We start from the raw sequence: 14374 nt of genomic DNA, 5'->3' as shown, positions 1-14374 counted from the left end.
CAACGTGATTGCTTTTCTTCGAATTTCGAAATGTGGAAAATTTTAATCAAGATAAAAAGATAACATTTCAATCAATTTTTCGGTTTTCTTGTTTTTATACAGTTTCCAACTGTCTGTTGGGATACTAATAAGTCTTGAAAAAATTATGTACAAAAAAGTTCTGAATGTCTGTACCCCCAGCGAAGTTTGTTACCTCGAGGTCAATTTCCGTATTGACTTTTAAATATTATCAGATCCGGATCTAAAAAAATTGCACATAGAAACCTAATATGAAAATTGGTCATTCATTAAATGAAAACCCTTCCAATCGTGATTCGAGTTCAATTTTCATTTGCCGACAAGAACGACCCGTTACTGTGCAAGTAGCGCAGAATGTTCCGACCATAGAATAAAAAAATACAAAAAAAAAGTTTTTGGTTTTTTTTTAATATAGGGTCGTTTTTTTTCTGCGTGGCGTGATAAGAGGATCTGAACGAAAAACTGGAACTTAGAAATATTTGACATTTAAAGTAAAATAAGTAAAAATTGTAGAAAAATCACTAAGAAAACAAAAAAGTCAAAAAAAATTATTTTGCAGAAATTTTTAATTTCCAAATGGCGCTAAACAAACTCCAAAAACAACTTTAAGCCTCTACAACTAAGTTCTTTCGGCCTAAATTAAGCAAAAAAGCTATTATAAGCCTGCTCGATTGCATTATTTGCTCGAGTTTAGACTTAAAAAAAACCTGTTTTTCTCGATACTGGACTACTTTTTGGAGTTTCTTTAATGCAATTCTGATCACGACTGAAAGTGCTTTAATATGATATATCACTCGAACTATTCCCACTTGTTTTTCTCGAATTTGGCACATTTTTTGGAAATCGCTCGCCTTAATCGGTCGGGTCGAAATTTAAAAAAAATTTAAACCCGTTTTTCTTGACACTGGGAATGTTGTTAATGTCGTTCAAATCGCAACTGAAAGGGCTTTAATATGATATATCACTCGACATATTCCAATGATTATTTGTTAGACCTGATTTTGCGTTGAAAACAAAAAAGAAAGAACTAAAACACGCGAATACAAAGTTCCTCCCCATTATCAATGGTCGGAACAAAAAGTTTGTTTTAGTGTCGATAAAAAATGGTAATTGAATTAGATCTTACATAATTAGATTATGAAATTAACATGTGTTTCAAATTTTTATAGCTACAATTTGTTCACAAACGAAAAGTTTCATTCTTGAGTATATATATTTTTTACTTCACGTTATTGCGATACTCGAAACCAATCTTAAAACCAATCCAAACACTTTTTCACGCCTGTATTTTCGAGGGGGAAACTTTGAGTTCAAAGACGGTTAAAGTAGCTTGAATTGATTCACGAAAAGTTTTCCAAGCATAATTTTCAAACAATGAATCTTCGAAATATTCAAATTGATCTTAAAGATTGAAATGGTTCGCTAAAACGTATGAAAGCTATTCAAGTGACTACACTTCCGAATGATTCATTTGGTTGGGGAGCTTTATTTATTTTGCGACAAAAAAACTTGAGCAAATTCAAGCATGCTCAGCTTCAAATTATCTAGTTTCAATATCAGCTCATTTGAAATACCAATTAGAAGTGTTAAAACAGCGATGACTAAATTAGCAAATCATTTGAAAATATCAGGTTTTGATCAAATCAAAACATTTAAGTGATGGGAAGAAGCTATGGAATATGTATTGATGTTTTCCCCAATTTTAAGTTTCTCAAATAAGCTCGTTGGGGGATTGACAGATGTTTTGTCATATTGGTGCTCGATTGATCTTTACTCAGTATCTGAAAAAATATCAAAAATGTGTGTCGAAAAAGTTTTCCGTTTCTGACACAAATCTGACAAATGACACGAATCTGACAAATGACACGAATGTTTGAAGTTATCACCTTTTATTTTCCGTTTTAGGAATGTTCTAAAGAGAAGAGCTTTTCGACCGTTAGGGTTGATGAATCTGGGATAAATGTGCAATGTTCTTACTAGAGAGTGTCTGCTCCTGTAAGTGTTTTTAGTCACAAAAGCGGATACCATAAGAAATCTTGGAGTGATGTCACGATTTGAACTGCAGCGGAAACTTTTTTAAAAATTGAAACTGTGCCGGCAAAAATCGATCTAAAGTTTGGATGTCTGGACTATTTATATTCTATATACAATTTGAAGCTGAGAGCCAAATATCCAATCAATTTTTGATGTCTTCTTTACTTTCAGATATGGACAGAATGATTTGACAATTTTTGTGTTCAAAAATAGCGTAAATTAAGAGTGTCAAAAATAGCGTGTAGCCATGAACGAAGACGTGATGACGAAGTATTATGAGCGTGAGCGAATCACAACTGTCAAGTCTTCTGTGTTCTACCTGATGATGGCAGTTTTCATCGGATTTCCAATCTGGTGGCACACAACAACAGTGTACAGGGCTCAGCTGCCGGAGGCAAAAGTGAACGAATTTGTTTCGAAAACAGTCCAGCTTTCCATTCCATTGTACGTTTCATTCGCAAGTAGAAATAATGCGATGACTGATGAATTCAAAGACCAACTGACCTCTTTGTTGCAGTATGAACTGGCTATGACGTCACGAGAACAGCAATTGAGAGATGGCAAGCAGCAGTCGGCTGTCAAATTCAATTATGACGTCATAAGGGAGGATTGGCTAGGTGAGCGACAATTAAATGAAGGTACGCCTAAAAAACAAAAGCAACATGCTTTGGTCTAAACTAGTAATAGCACACGATGAAGTTGTAATGATATTGTTTTTTGAGTTACCTCACTGATTGTCTTGTTATCCAAGATAATCACTCAAAATTTTTGGCTCTTTCTTTACCCATCCACCAGAGATAATTATAAAGTTTACGGTGTTCTTTTTCATTTTACGGGGTTTTAAGCATAAGAGGACAAAATTTGTTTGAAATTGGATAATTAACCTACGTCAGTTTTAATCACAATTGGACGAAGTGAACAAAAGTTAATTATAACAAATCATGGGTTATGTGTGTGCGTGCATGCGTGGAGCGTGTGTTTGTGTGCGTTGGAGCTAGAAGAGCCAATTTTTATATACAATTTTCAGTTAATTAGTTTTCTTACTAATTTTTCTGAACTTTCTGAAATTGATCACTAACAATAACCAAAATAATTTGTTCGGTCGCTTTTTTTGTTGTTCGAAATGTCGTGGCCACAAGATTCACTCAATGTTCTATCTAGGCGGAGTAGAAAAGCATGAGAAAATGGATGGATACCTGGACGTGGTTTTTGACGTGCTGGGAGAAGATCAGGAAGTGACTTTGAGCGAAACAGAGGATTATCTCGCTGAGATCGACCCGAAAGCAAAAATAGTGGAAATATTCATAAGTGAAATAAATGTTGATCACCATTTTAAAAGTAATGAACGTAGTGAGAACTCTTATATAGGTCTTGCTGATTTTTTTTCAGGAAAAATTTTAAAAGTTTGTTCACGCTCAATTTCATTTTTCGCGGTTTGACTCGTTATTTATTGTTAAATTCAGTGCAATTCCATTGTTAAAAGGAAGGCAGACTCCACTATCGAACAGCAAATGTTTAAAGGTCACGAAAATAGTTATTAGTTATCAGATATCCTAGCGAGATAAAAATTTTGCCTATTGATCCAGCTTTCTCAAATTGGGTTAATTTTAACAAAAAAGTGTCCATCATAATTTATTTTACAAATTTTAAGAGCTTTATGGCCATCTATTTTTTTCTTCGAAATTCAAAAGTTGAAGGTTTTTGAAAAAACGCTTCAGTTTTTTTTTTCAGTTTCCTTGCGTTCATTGCTCTTTTCCAACTCAGTTGGCTATGTTTTCATTTAGAAAAAACAAATTATGATTATTACTGCTACAAGTTTTATTTATGTCAAGAGTCTTTTTGCTCATCTTTTTTTAGTATTTCAATGGGCTGCAAAATATACTAAGATTTAGGCATTTATAGCAAAAAGCTTTTAGGTAAGCGCTACTTGGGGTCAGGTCAGGGGGAGTGATGTGTGGGGTAAAAATTAATGTTTCATAAAATTAATATGCAGTTATGTAAAACTTGACTGATTTTCTTTTTATGCAGGAGACTTAAAATGCAATCTGGAGATCCTCGTCGCTAAGTTGTGCAAATTTATCAAGTACAGAGTGATCGGAGAAATTACATTATACAACGAGTATACATCCAACATCAGAGTCCAAACGTTTGACTTCAACAAGAAAGAGGAATACCGACGCCATAAAAAACCCGAGAAGCTTCTGGGGCCGAAACGAGAATATGATTTGGTGTTCACTCTTATAAACCCAGAACCAGAAAAGTACGATCGCAAATTGATCCGCTGGGATATTCAAGAAGCCGTGGCAAAATATTTAGAACCTTATCTTCATAGCTTAAGACATGTTGCAACGTTTAACGTGGCGTCTCAGATTATTTATCAAGTTAATTTGGGATCAAACCCGTCTCAAGATTACGGAGATGGTAAAGTGGTGTGGGCATTTTCAGAAGTGGATATTCCCCATTTGATCACGCCTGTTGAAAGGAAAATTGGGTTCACAACTTCAAATCACACTATTATTAATTTGGTAACTTATATAACGCCCTATGAGTTCAATCCGTGTTATTTTCAAACCGGCGCTGGAGACCTTAAATCATTAGCATACTACAAAGGATGGGGAGCTGTCGATTTGCATAATGTGCAAAAAGAAGTTATCGATTCAAAGAAACGAATTAAAATTGACGCCTTGAGGCAAATAGCCACATTCATTCCGGTAATTGATAATTTTATTGGTTTGCGGAGAATTGAAACGTTCAATCTTGCTCGTCAGTTTCAAAATAAAAAGCTTTCGATCTCAAATTTAGACCTGGAAAACTTTTACCGGAGAGTGTCTTTGAACAATCTTGCGACATCGCTTAGTACAATGGAATCTCTTATATCTTTATGTGATCATGTGAGAAACATGGTTATTCGTGATGAAATTAAAGATAATGTTGAAAAAGCAGTAAGTTTGATTGACGAGGCCCATAATGTGCTTGCAACAGGAGGCAAATTATCAGAAGCTCTTGAAAAATCCTCGATTGCAACTGAGTTAGCTGAAAAAGCGTTTTCAGATCCAACCATTTTGGCAATGCTTTATTTTCCTGAAGACCAGAAATATGCTATTTATGTGCCGATGTTTGTGCCAATGTCTTTGCCTTTGTGGACGTCAATGGGCATCGTGTTGGGCTATATTAAATCCAGAAAAGCTGGAAAAGTAACGGTCGAAGAAAAGCAATAAGCTTCAATTATAAGCTGTTTTATGGTACTCCAATCAATGCAATTGATATCAAATCTCGTATTGGAGATCAAAAACTGTGAAAAATTTATTTATGCTGAACTGAAATGTGATACACACAATTCAGTGCTTCAAAACACTTGTTGAGATGTTGATTTAATCTAAACTATAAATATATAGCTCTTTGTTTTCGGCTGATGGATAGCCGGTGTTCTACAAGTTCAAAAAAATTAATTCTGAGGTTTTTTGAAAGAGTCAAACTAATTTTTGAATGCATTTATGGAACAATAGGCTTTTTATGGAAGCAGGAGATTCATTATAAGGAACAATATCCGTATTACTAAACTGCTAATTATTTCATTGTAGGATGGAATTTTGTTGCTAAAAACAACGGGGATACCAAAGAATAATTGTGAATGGTTCTAATCGTAGCGGATTTCGGTTAACTTGAGCTTTTTAACGTCTTTCAGATCCCGTGTTGACCAACAATGCCTCTGGCAAAGAAAGATAAGAAGGTGAAGGGAGTGAGCAAGTACAAGATCGACCTCACCAACCCCATTGATGACGGAATCATAGACATCAAAAAGTTCGAGGCGTTCCTCAAGGACAAAGTAAAGGTAGGCCACTCACGTATCAAGAAATTAAGAAAGACTACTGCGAAGCTAGTGTAGGATGATATTTTCTGGTGTTATCAGCCATGTCAAGTTTCAAGTTGCCAAGCACATTGTTGCCGGGGAATAATATGATAAATATGACTCGAGCTCGAATTTGACCGCAGCAGAAATTTCCGAAAAAGAACGTTTGAGTTTAAAAATTGCAAATTATACTCGATTTTCTAGAAAAATTATTAATCAAAATGTTACAAGGCAGATTTCAAACAATAAGCTTTCTGTTGTGTGCAGGTGGACGGCAAAACTGCAAACTTGGGAAACAAAATTTTGATTACAAGTGACAAGAAAATCATCACAGTGACTGCCAACGTTGAGTTCAGCAAGAGATATCTGAAGTACCTCACTAAAAAGTTCCTGAAGAAGAGCGACTTGAGAGATTGGCTCAGAGTTGTAGCGACTGAGAAGGACTCCTACACGTTGAGATACTTCGACATCAACAACGACGAGAATGAAGACGATGACGACGAGTGATGTGTATGTTACGTAATCGTTGCGTTGCTCTTGCGCAATTGAGTAACTGTGCGACTCATTGTGTATAAATTGGGAGTTGTATCGATTTTATTTAGAATGAATTGAAACATTCCCAAACTTTCACTGTTTCCCGAAAATAAAAGTATAGTTTATTAAAGAGGTTTCAAAGGCTTCAGTCATATAAGATAGTGGAAAAATTCGATCGTACGTGTAAAAATGAGTATGCTGAGTGAACCATTAAATTTAAGTTTTGGTTAATTTATTTTCTGTTGAATAAAACGCGAACGCAATTTTGTTCAAAAAACGCAAGTTTGCACGTGTTACTGAGCTCTGTTTTTGCTTTAACGCAACTTCTCTTGCAGTTGCTTTCCTGAATGGACCAGAAATGCTTTCTGATTCTCCAAGATAACGTGAAACAGTCCCTGTTAACAGAGATGTTTAAATGGAACCGGTTTTTTATTAAAATAATTTAAAATCAAAAGAAGTCTTGCTGTTTTGTCAAAAACAGATGATGGGGTTTTTCTGCTGTTGGTTTTTATATATTTTCGCCAAACTTAAATTATTTTGTTCGCTTAGTTTTTCGCCCAAGAAAATTAGAGCGACTCGAGAATTAACATTATAAGTAAAACGGAGCAGCTTTGCGTGCTTAAGTATGTCGTAGAGTGTAGAGTTACTCCAAATAAACCATCTTGCAATAGCAGTTGGAGAAACCATTGTGCCCTCGTCATAAAATGGGCGGATTGAAGTTTGGCGGTGAGTGTTAATTGCTTTATAGTAGTCACCTCAATGAATAGCGCTTCAAGTATGGTATCATTGCTCTTGCGATAAGCAAACGTGTTGCAACTGGGTACTAGACTTTTCCTCGTAAATAACTATGTTCACAGGATGACTGAAATTGGTTGCCATCTCTAAATATGTACTTTTGTTCACTTCAGAAATGAGCATGTCAGCATTTTTAATACATGTTGTATTCGAAATGCGCTTAGTTGTGTTGGCTATAAATTTACAAACTTCGATTGTAGTATATCAGATTTTTAAAAGGGTTTGGCTTACATTATATTGAGCAAACAAAGATTTTGATGTAATTTTTTTTTTGGGGGGGGGGGGGGTGGGTTGAGCTGATAATTTTCCTACTTTTTTTTTTAAAACAGTTTTACTAATGATAATCTACGGCTTTCGTTTCATTTTTTGGTGTATTTTTATAATTGTGGGTTATATTTTGTTTATTACTTTCCAGTGTTTTGATTCCAAAAATTCATAAATTTTCTTAAATCTTGCGGAAAATTGGCCTGAAATTTTGTTATTCAGGCTCAAATGTAGTATTAATGAAATGAAAGTTTTTGAAAAGAATCATTTTTCAAATTTTTAGCAGAATTGTTTGATAAATCTGCTGTTAAAGGGTATCACTCCCATGGATTTAATGGGCTGCAGGTTTATTGACTTGAAAGAATTCTATTTTTTTTTTCGTTTTATGGAAAACTACTATTTGTATAGTATCTGCCTGAACTCGTTTCTTCTCAATTTGTATGAGTTTTTAATGTCTTTTTGCTTCAACTTTAATATCATAAAAGTATGTTCCAAATGAATGGACAAAGTCCTCAATATGCACTGTATCGACAAAGTACATGGTTTGTGAAAGCTGTGGGTGTGTTCAGTTTTTTTTCTAGGATCTGAAACTACGGTTTGAGACATATCACAAGCTGTTGGTGTTACTTTTTTGTATAAGTTTTTTTTGATTAAGAGTCGATGGACGAAGTGAAGACTCTTATATAGGTTTTTGTAATTTTTTTGCGTTTTTTTTGGGAAAAAGACTTAAAATGCTCTAATAACTACAGATGTAAAGTGTTCTAATAAATACAGATGTGCATTCATTGATATTAATGAATTTAAGAATGCACCTAGGTGTATATGCATTTTTTGAATTCAATTAACATTCATCTGCTTAGATAAATTAAACGCTCCAAATACGAACGTGGAAACGGCGTGAAAAATCGTAAATTATTTCTAGTTTCGAAAAAAGGAAATCGCTTTTTAATTTTCACAGAGGAAAAAAACTTTAACTTTTGCTGAAACTGCGATAATTTTATCAAAAAAGTGTCAATCATAAAGTCGTCTTGAAATTCAAAGCGGGTTGAGGCTTAAATTGTATTTCTTATTTTGATATCCGAAAATCCAAAAAGTGTTTTTTTTTTTTCAAAATTAAGTCAATTGCTTTATTTCCTGGCTTTCTCGGTTATTCAAGTAGGTTTAGTTCGACTATAGTTAGTCAAGTAGTTATACTCAGCTCAGTTATTTGCGTTCCTACTCGAAATAATTTATTTGCTTCCTATTTACATTATTGTGATAGTGTCGTTAATCTTCATCTGCGAAGCGAGCGTATCAGTACGAACCTTCTTTTTTTTCATCCTAAGTCGCACGATTTATTGCACATTTAAGCTTTATCGTAATTTGTAAGGTTTAAGAAATTTCATTTGGCACATGTTTATGAAGTACCTATGTTGGTCTGTTTAAAGGCCAAAACAATGCAAGGGTTGAAATGTTTTTTCAAGTCGATGTTTCAAAGTGTTGGAGCGCGAATGCTTTAAATCTTAATTTTTCCGATAGTCGCAACGGAAAACTAAAAAGAGTTTTGTATCACAATTTAACTACATTTGAAATTACCAGCCCTGTTGTGGGTTGCTGTCAGGGTACACTCAGGGTTTGCATATCTGGCGTCCAACTATGATTGCTCAAAACTTTTTGGTTTTCGAGATATTGCGTTTTTTCAATTATTTTTTCAATTTTTTTTTTCAAAAATCTTGAATATAAAAAACTAACCGAACTGAAAAATCTCAAACCCATAGTAGAGTGCTGCCAGGGTACACTCGGAGGTTGCAAATTTGGCGTCAAAGTATGACTGCTCAAATCCGTTTGGTATGACGTTTTTATGATTTTTTAAAAAATTTTCTATGAAAAAACTTACAAAAAAGATAATGGAGCTTGAAATTTTCAACACTATAGTATGGTGCCGTCAGGGCACACTCAAAGGTTGCTTATTTGGCGTCCAACCATCACTGCTCAACTTCTTTTGGTTTTCGAGATATGGCGTTTCATATGAGTTTCATTACGAGGCCAAACTGCACTGGATAGGCGCACAATTTTGTGTCTGTATGTTTCTGGATTCCATAGACAAACTTTTAAACATGTTCCAAAATGTCAGTGGATTCCACTTACGAAACTTCCGTGGATTCCGCGTACAAATATCTGAAACGTAAATTTTGTCGGCACATTTGTTGTGTCTCGGATTCCACAACAAGCGAATAAAACTAGTTGTTCTGGATTCCGCAACTGTAAGTGGATTCCACAAAATGTAAGTGGCATCCGCAAATGTAAGTGGAATCCGCAAAATTTGTAAATGGAATCCTCAAATGTCAGCGGATTCCGCAAAATGTAAGTGGATTCAGAATTTTGTATATTACTGAACTTGCATATGAACAATTGCTAGCTAGAGCTGGAGTTCTTATCTATAGCAATGCGGAGTTTAAAGGCAAGGACTTAACGATTGTCATCGGAATCCACGAACAAATCTCAAAACCTTTGTTAACTAAATAGTTGGATGTCAGCTTTTAGTATTTTGGAAACGCAACACCGAATAAAATCAATTTTGGGTTGAGAGTGTATGGAAATACAACACTAAGCATATCGCCAATTTAGGTCAGTATTTGGGATTGCGTCAATCCCAAATACTGCTTTTGGAAGCCTAACACCGAATAATATAAATGTTTGTAGTCCATGGCTTGAGAGTCTCGGGAAACACAACGCACAGCATATCGCTGACTTAAGTCAGTATTTAGGATTGCATCAGTGTTTGGGATCGAAGTTCAGATCGAAGTAGGTCAGTAATTGGGATCGGTAGGTCAGTATTAGGGATCGAAGTTCAGTAGGTCAGTATTTGGGATCGAAGTTGAAAGGATTTGAGATCGAAGTTGGGTTGACAGGAACTGAGACCAAAGTTTCAACTGGTTGTTGATCAATGTAGTAATTGAGATATTTTTTTTCTGTTGACCAGTAAAAAACTATTCGAACTTGAAAACCTCAACCCCATAGTGGAGTGCTGTCAGGTTACACTCAGAGGTTACAAATTTGGCGTCCAAGTATGACTGCTCAAATCCTTTTGGTATGGCTTTTTATAATTTTTTTATGAAAAAGCTTTCTAAAACGATAATGGAGCTTGAAATTTTCAACACTATAGTATGATGCCGTCAGGGCGCACTCAGAGGTTGCACATTTGGGGTTCAACCATCACTGCTCAACTTCTTTTGGTTCTCGAGGTATGGCCTTTTATTTGAGTTGGAAGCATATAATTTTAAACGCTATACTACACATACATATGTGAACGGAATCCGCAAACAAAATGCGGATTCCACTTAGTTTGCGGATTTCACTTACACGTTGCGGATTCCGCTTACAGTTGCGGAGTCCGCAACAGCTCAATTTAACTATACAAATGTTTTATTATTTGTTTGTGGATTCCACAAACTATTCTGGATTCCGCAAGTACGGTTGCGGATTCCGCAAAATCGCCTATTTTCGGAACGATTTTGAGCGGTACAGTGTTTTAGGTATTTGTTTGTGGAATCCAAAACAGCGAAGAAGATCAAAGAAAAGTAGCAAAGTTGCGGACTCCGCGACAAATCTGATTTTGGCCTGTTGCGGAATCCGCTTGCAATGCACAGAATGCACAGTTTGGCTATGCATTTATCCAAAAAAACTTAGATATAGAAAAAAACTAAACTTACATGAATTTCTCAACCCTATTGTTGGGTACTTTCAGGGTACACTGAGAGGTTTCAAATCTAGCATCCAAGTAAGAACGCTCAAATATTTTTGGTTTTCGTGATGTTCTGTTTTCTTATGATTTTTTCAATTTTTTTTATTATAAAATTTATATTTAAAAGAAAACCAACAGAATTTGGAATTCTCATTTATATGGTGGGATGCTGTCAGAGTACAATCAGTGGTTGCAAATCTAATCCTCAAATTTGACTGCCCAAATATCTCTGGTTTTCGAGAAATGGCCTTTAATGATTTTTTTTGTCAGCATAGAAATCTGGCTTCTAACTTCTACTGCTCAAGTTTTTTGTTTCCGAGGTATGGTTTTTTAATAATTTTTTCAATCCTTTTTCAAAAAGCAAATCTGCCCTCTAATTGTCTCTGCTCAAATCACTTTGGTTTTCGAGATATGGCGTTTTTTATGAAAGAGAAACCCCTGATAGATGAACCCAGTTTATCTTCACAGTTGCATTAAAAATTGCTGTTTTAGAACATGTTTTAGGAAGCTCTTTTTAAGTTCAACGATCTATTTGAAGCACCGTAGGTGCGAGTCGTGCGTTAGTTCTGTTTTAAAAGTTAATTTAGTTGCTAAAGACCCACAGGGAAAACAAATGTTTTCTTTCTTTTTAAGTGGTAAAAAGAGGATGTCAGGCAAAATTTTATCTTCTTTGTAGATTGTGAAAATGTTTGCAGCTCCAGGAAAGAGTTTTTCGGAATCAACCGAGAAAACGAATTGCAGCAGTATTGTGAGCTCAAGCGACCTTGGCAAATTAGCCGAAAATCCCTTAAACACTGGGTAAATATCTTTTTTTTTGGACAGAAAATAACTTTTATGAAGATTTTTGTTTGAATTAAACTCAATGATTTCGAGCTATTCTCTTGAAAGTTGAAGGATTATGACACTATGATCTCCACTTGCGTATTAACTTGCATTGTGCTCTATAGAGAGGATTATAAGAACACATTGAGTTTTCATAAAGGAAAGCCATTGTTTATATATTGTTTGATCAAAGAAATTCATGCATTTTCGATGATGTAGTCCGTATTTAAGCAGATACGAATCGCCAGTTGCCTGTTTTAGTTTTGATGGAAAAGTGAATTTGGACCTAGTACATCCTCTCCAGAACCTAAACCCACAGGTGAGTTATTGGTCTATGAATCAGAATCAACTGTATATTCTTTTTCAGCGACAAAAAAGTGCAATTGTTCCATTTACGCTACAGTATTTGTATGCACAAAATAAGTTTTTCTTTATCTACTGAATTTAATGATCATTATTTCTCAGGGAATAAAATTAGAATCTGTATTAACAATGATCTGGAAATTCGGTGCTTATGTTATAAACGATTAATATCTCTCATGACGATAGAAAAAAGTATCAAACAGTATCAAATGCTTGTCAGTCATTTCTAAACAAGCTAATTCAAGCATAAATAAACAAAAAAAATCCAAAATTTCTTATACAGGCGAAGCTACACTTCGCAAGAACAAGCAAAACAACTGCAAAAAAAAAGGTCCTTAAAATAGAAAAAAAACGAAATTAAGTAAATAAGGCTAAAAAAAAATAATGAGCCGAATATGGAACTCGAACCAGGAACCATCGGATTATCAAGCATTGTCTTCCGTAAATACCAGGCGCTTGATTAGAGCGGATAAACACGTGCTACTGAGCCCCTCATCGATGAAAATAAGCCCAAAAATTGAACACAAATTTGTGAGTCCGTTTGGAAAAATTGAACTCCAATTACAACACAGACGTTTGCTTGAGTAAATAACATAACAAAACAACGAACAGTATCAAATGTACCCAGTGGTAATATATATATATATATATATATATATATATATATATATATACATATAATATATATGTATTATGGAATCAGAATCAGGATTATAATAGCGCCATTATAGAAGCTGCTAAAAATGTTGCGAAATTTTTTGAGCTTCAGTATTACTACTCTTCGAGAGTGGTCGTTAGAACAAGTGTATATAAGGATAGGTAAAGATCGAGGTATGTGTATTCAGAAGGAGGAGAGGGAGTTCATGTTGCAGCAGCTGAGACACTCAGAGGGACTTCATCTGCCCATGAAGATGCGCATGGAGGAGCGAGTGCTGAGCAAGGTATGAAAACTACAGATGAATCAAACATACAAACCTAGACAACGCGTATGCTTCATCGCACGAATGCCAGAATATTAAAGAAATACTTTGTCAAAAAGAAGAGACTGGAAATTTTTTGGAGGAATATACCAAATGAAATTGCCAAGCTTGATTTTAATAGAATCTTTGTAAGTAAATAAAGTTTCATGACCATAGTAGCTATTTGTTTTTTTTTGTAGCACGAAAGACTTCCCTGTTTGAGAAGCAGTCACGTGCTGTGGGAATCCCTCACTGGCTACGATGAGCAGATACTCCCAAGAGACATGTTCCAAGGTCAGTTCACTCTCTCAGTTCACATCTTGTTTTTCGCGAAGGTTTTCGAAATTTAAAGGCTTCCAAACAATTGATGTTTTAGTTGATGGTTCTCGGGAACTGTTTTTCTTTCTACTTCTACTCTTGATGACTTGATCTTTCATGTTATGCAAAGTTTGAACTATTAGCTCTATGCAAGTAGATTGAAAAGAATTTTATACAAAGCGCGGGCTTGATTCGAGGTCTACTCATCCGTCTTGTCTTTTTTCTCTTGGATTGATTTTTGTCTTGTAGTTTTTTTTGGCATGTTTCAGTTGGAACTATAGTTATATCTTATGGACAATACGTCTGCCTAGTTTGTGACAAAGCCATTTCAAAAAATAAGGCAAGACGAGTTCCTGTTGTTTAGATTACCAAATGCCGGAAGTGACAGGAGAACCCCACATTATGATTGAGAGCTGTGCACGATATTGATGATACACTATTTGAACTGATAGAATCTAGTTGGAGCGGCTGAGCAATTATTTAATGTGCCGCTGAGTTGATATACAGTTTGTGAAAGTTGTAATTGAAACCTTTAACACTTTGTTTTAAATGAGAACATACAGTGACAACTCCTGATTTATTTTAACAAAGTTTCTTTCGAGTGTTACTGAGGGAGGTTATGTCAGTTTTCACTAATCTAGAATGGGTAGTTTGGTTTGTTTTGAGGAAAAATTTTGAAGTTTCTTCACTCTT

At 35.0% G+C, this 14374-nt stretch overlaps 3 protein-coding genes across 5 annotated transcripts; all 3 read left to right on the top strand.

Annotated features, from left to right (window-relative positions):
• The first annotated feature begins 2227 nt into the window (after positions 1-2227).
• On the top strand, positions 2228-5507 carry LOC134842552 (GPI transamidase component PIG-S-like). Of its 3 annotated transcripts, none has more exons than XM_063858943.1 (3): positions 2228-2669; positions 3214-3390; positions 4081-5507. In XM_063858943.1, exons 1-3 carry the CDS (start codon positions 2300-2302, stop codon positions 5268-5270), a joined length of 1737 nt encoding a protein of 578 aa, XP_063715013.1. In that variant the 5' UTR covers positions 2228-2299; the 3' UTR covers positions 5271-5507. The 3 variants fall into 3 exon arrangements, with proteins under 3 accessions (XP_063715013.1, XP_063715014.1, XP_063715012.1); XM_063858944.1 differs by having other exon boundaries at positions 2228-2690; positions 3214-3360; XM_063858942.1 differs by having other exon boundaries at positions 2228-2690.
• Positions 5508-5734: 227 nt separating this feature from the next.
• On the top strand, positions 5735-6532 carry LOC134841378 (large ribosomal subunit protein eL22-like). Its single transcript, XM_063857326.1, has 2 exons — positions 5735-5884; positions 6170-6532. Exons 1-2 carry the CDS (start codon positions 5756-5758, stop codon positions 6407-6409), a joined length of 369 nt encoding a protein of 122 aa, XP_063713396.1. The 5' UTR covers positions 5735-5755; the 3' UTR covers positions 6410-6532.
• A 5366-nt stretch (positions 6533-11898) lies between these two features.
• LOC134842746 (proteasome maturation protein-like) lies at positions 11899-14222 on the top strand. The gene is made up of 5 exons (XM_063859225.1): positions 11899-12017; positions 12303-12360; positions 13250-13345; positions 13564-13657; positions 14046-14222. The coding sequence occupies exons 1-5, from the start codon at positions 11905-11907 to the stop codon at positions 14108-14110; spliced, it is 426 nt and encodes a 141-aa protein (XP_063715295.1). The 5' UTR covers positions 11899-11904; the 3' UTR covers positions 14111-14222.
• The last annotated feature ends 152 nt before the right edge of the window (positions 14223-14374 follow it).

Source organism: Symsagittifera roscoffensis, chromosome 3 (genome assembly GCF_963678635.1).
Source record: "Symsagittifera roscoffensis chromosome 3, txSymRosc1.1, whole genome shotgun sequence".
Classification (NCBI taxonomy): domain Eukaryota; kingdom Metazoa; phylum Xenacoelomorpha; order Acoela; family Convolutidae; genus Symsagittifera; species Symsagittifera roscoffensis.
The sequence above is the reverse complement of the archived record's forward strand: the minus strand, read 5'-3'. Positions and strand labels throughout refer to the sequence as shown.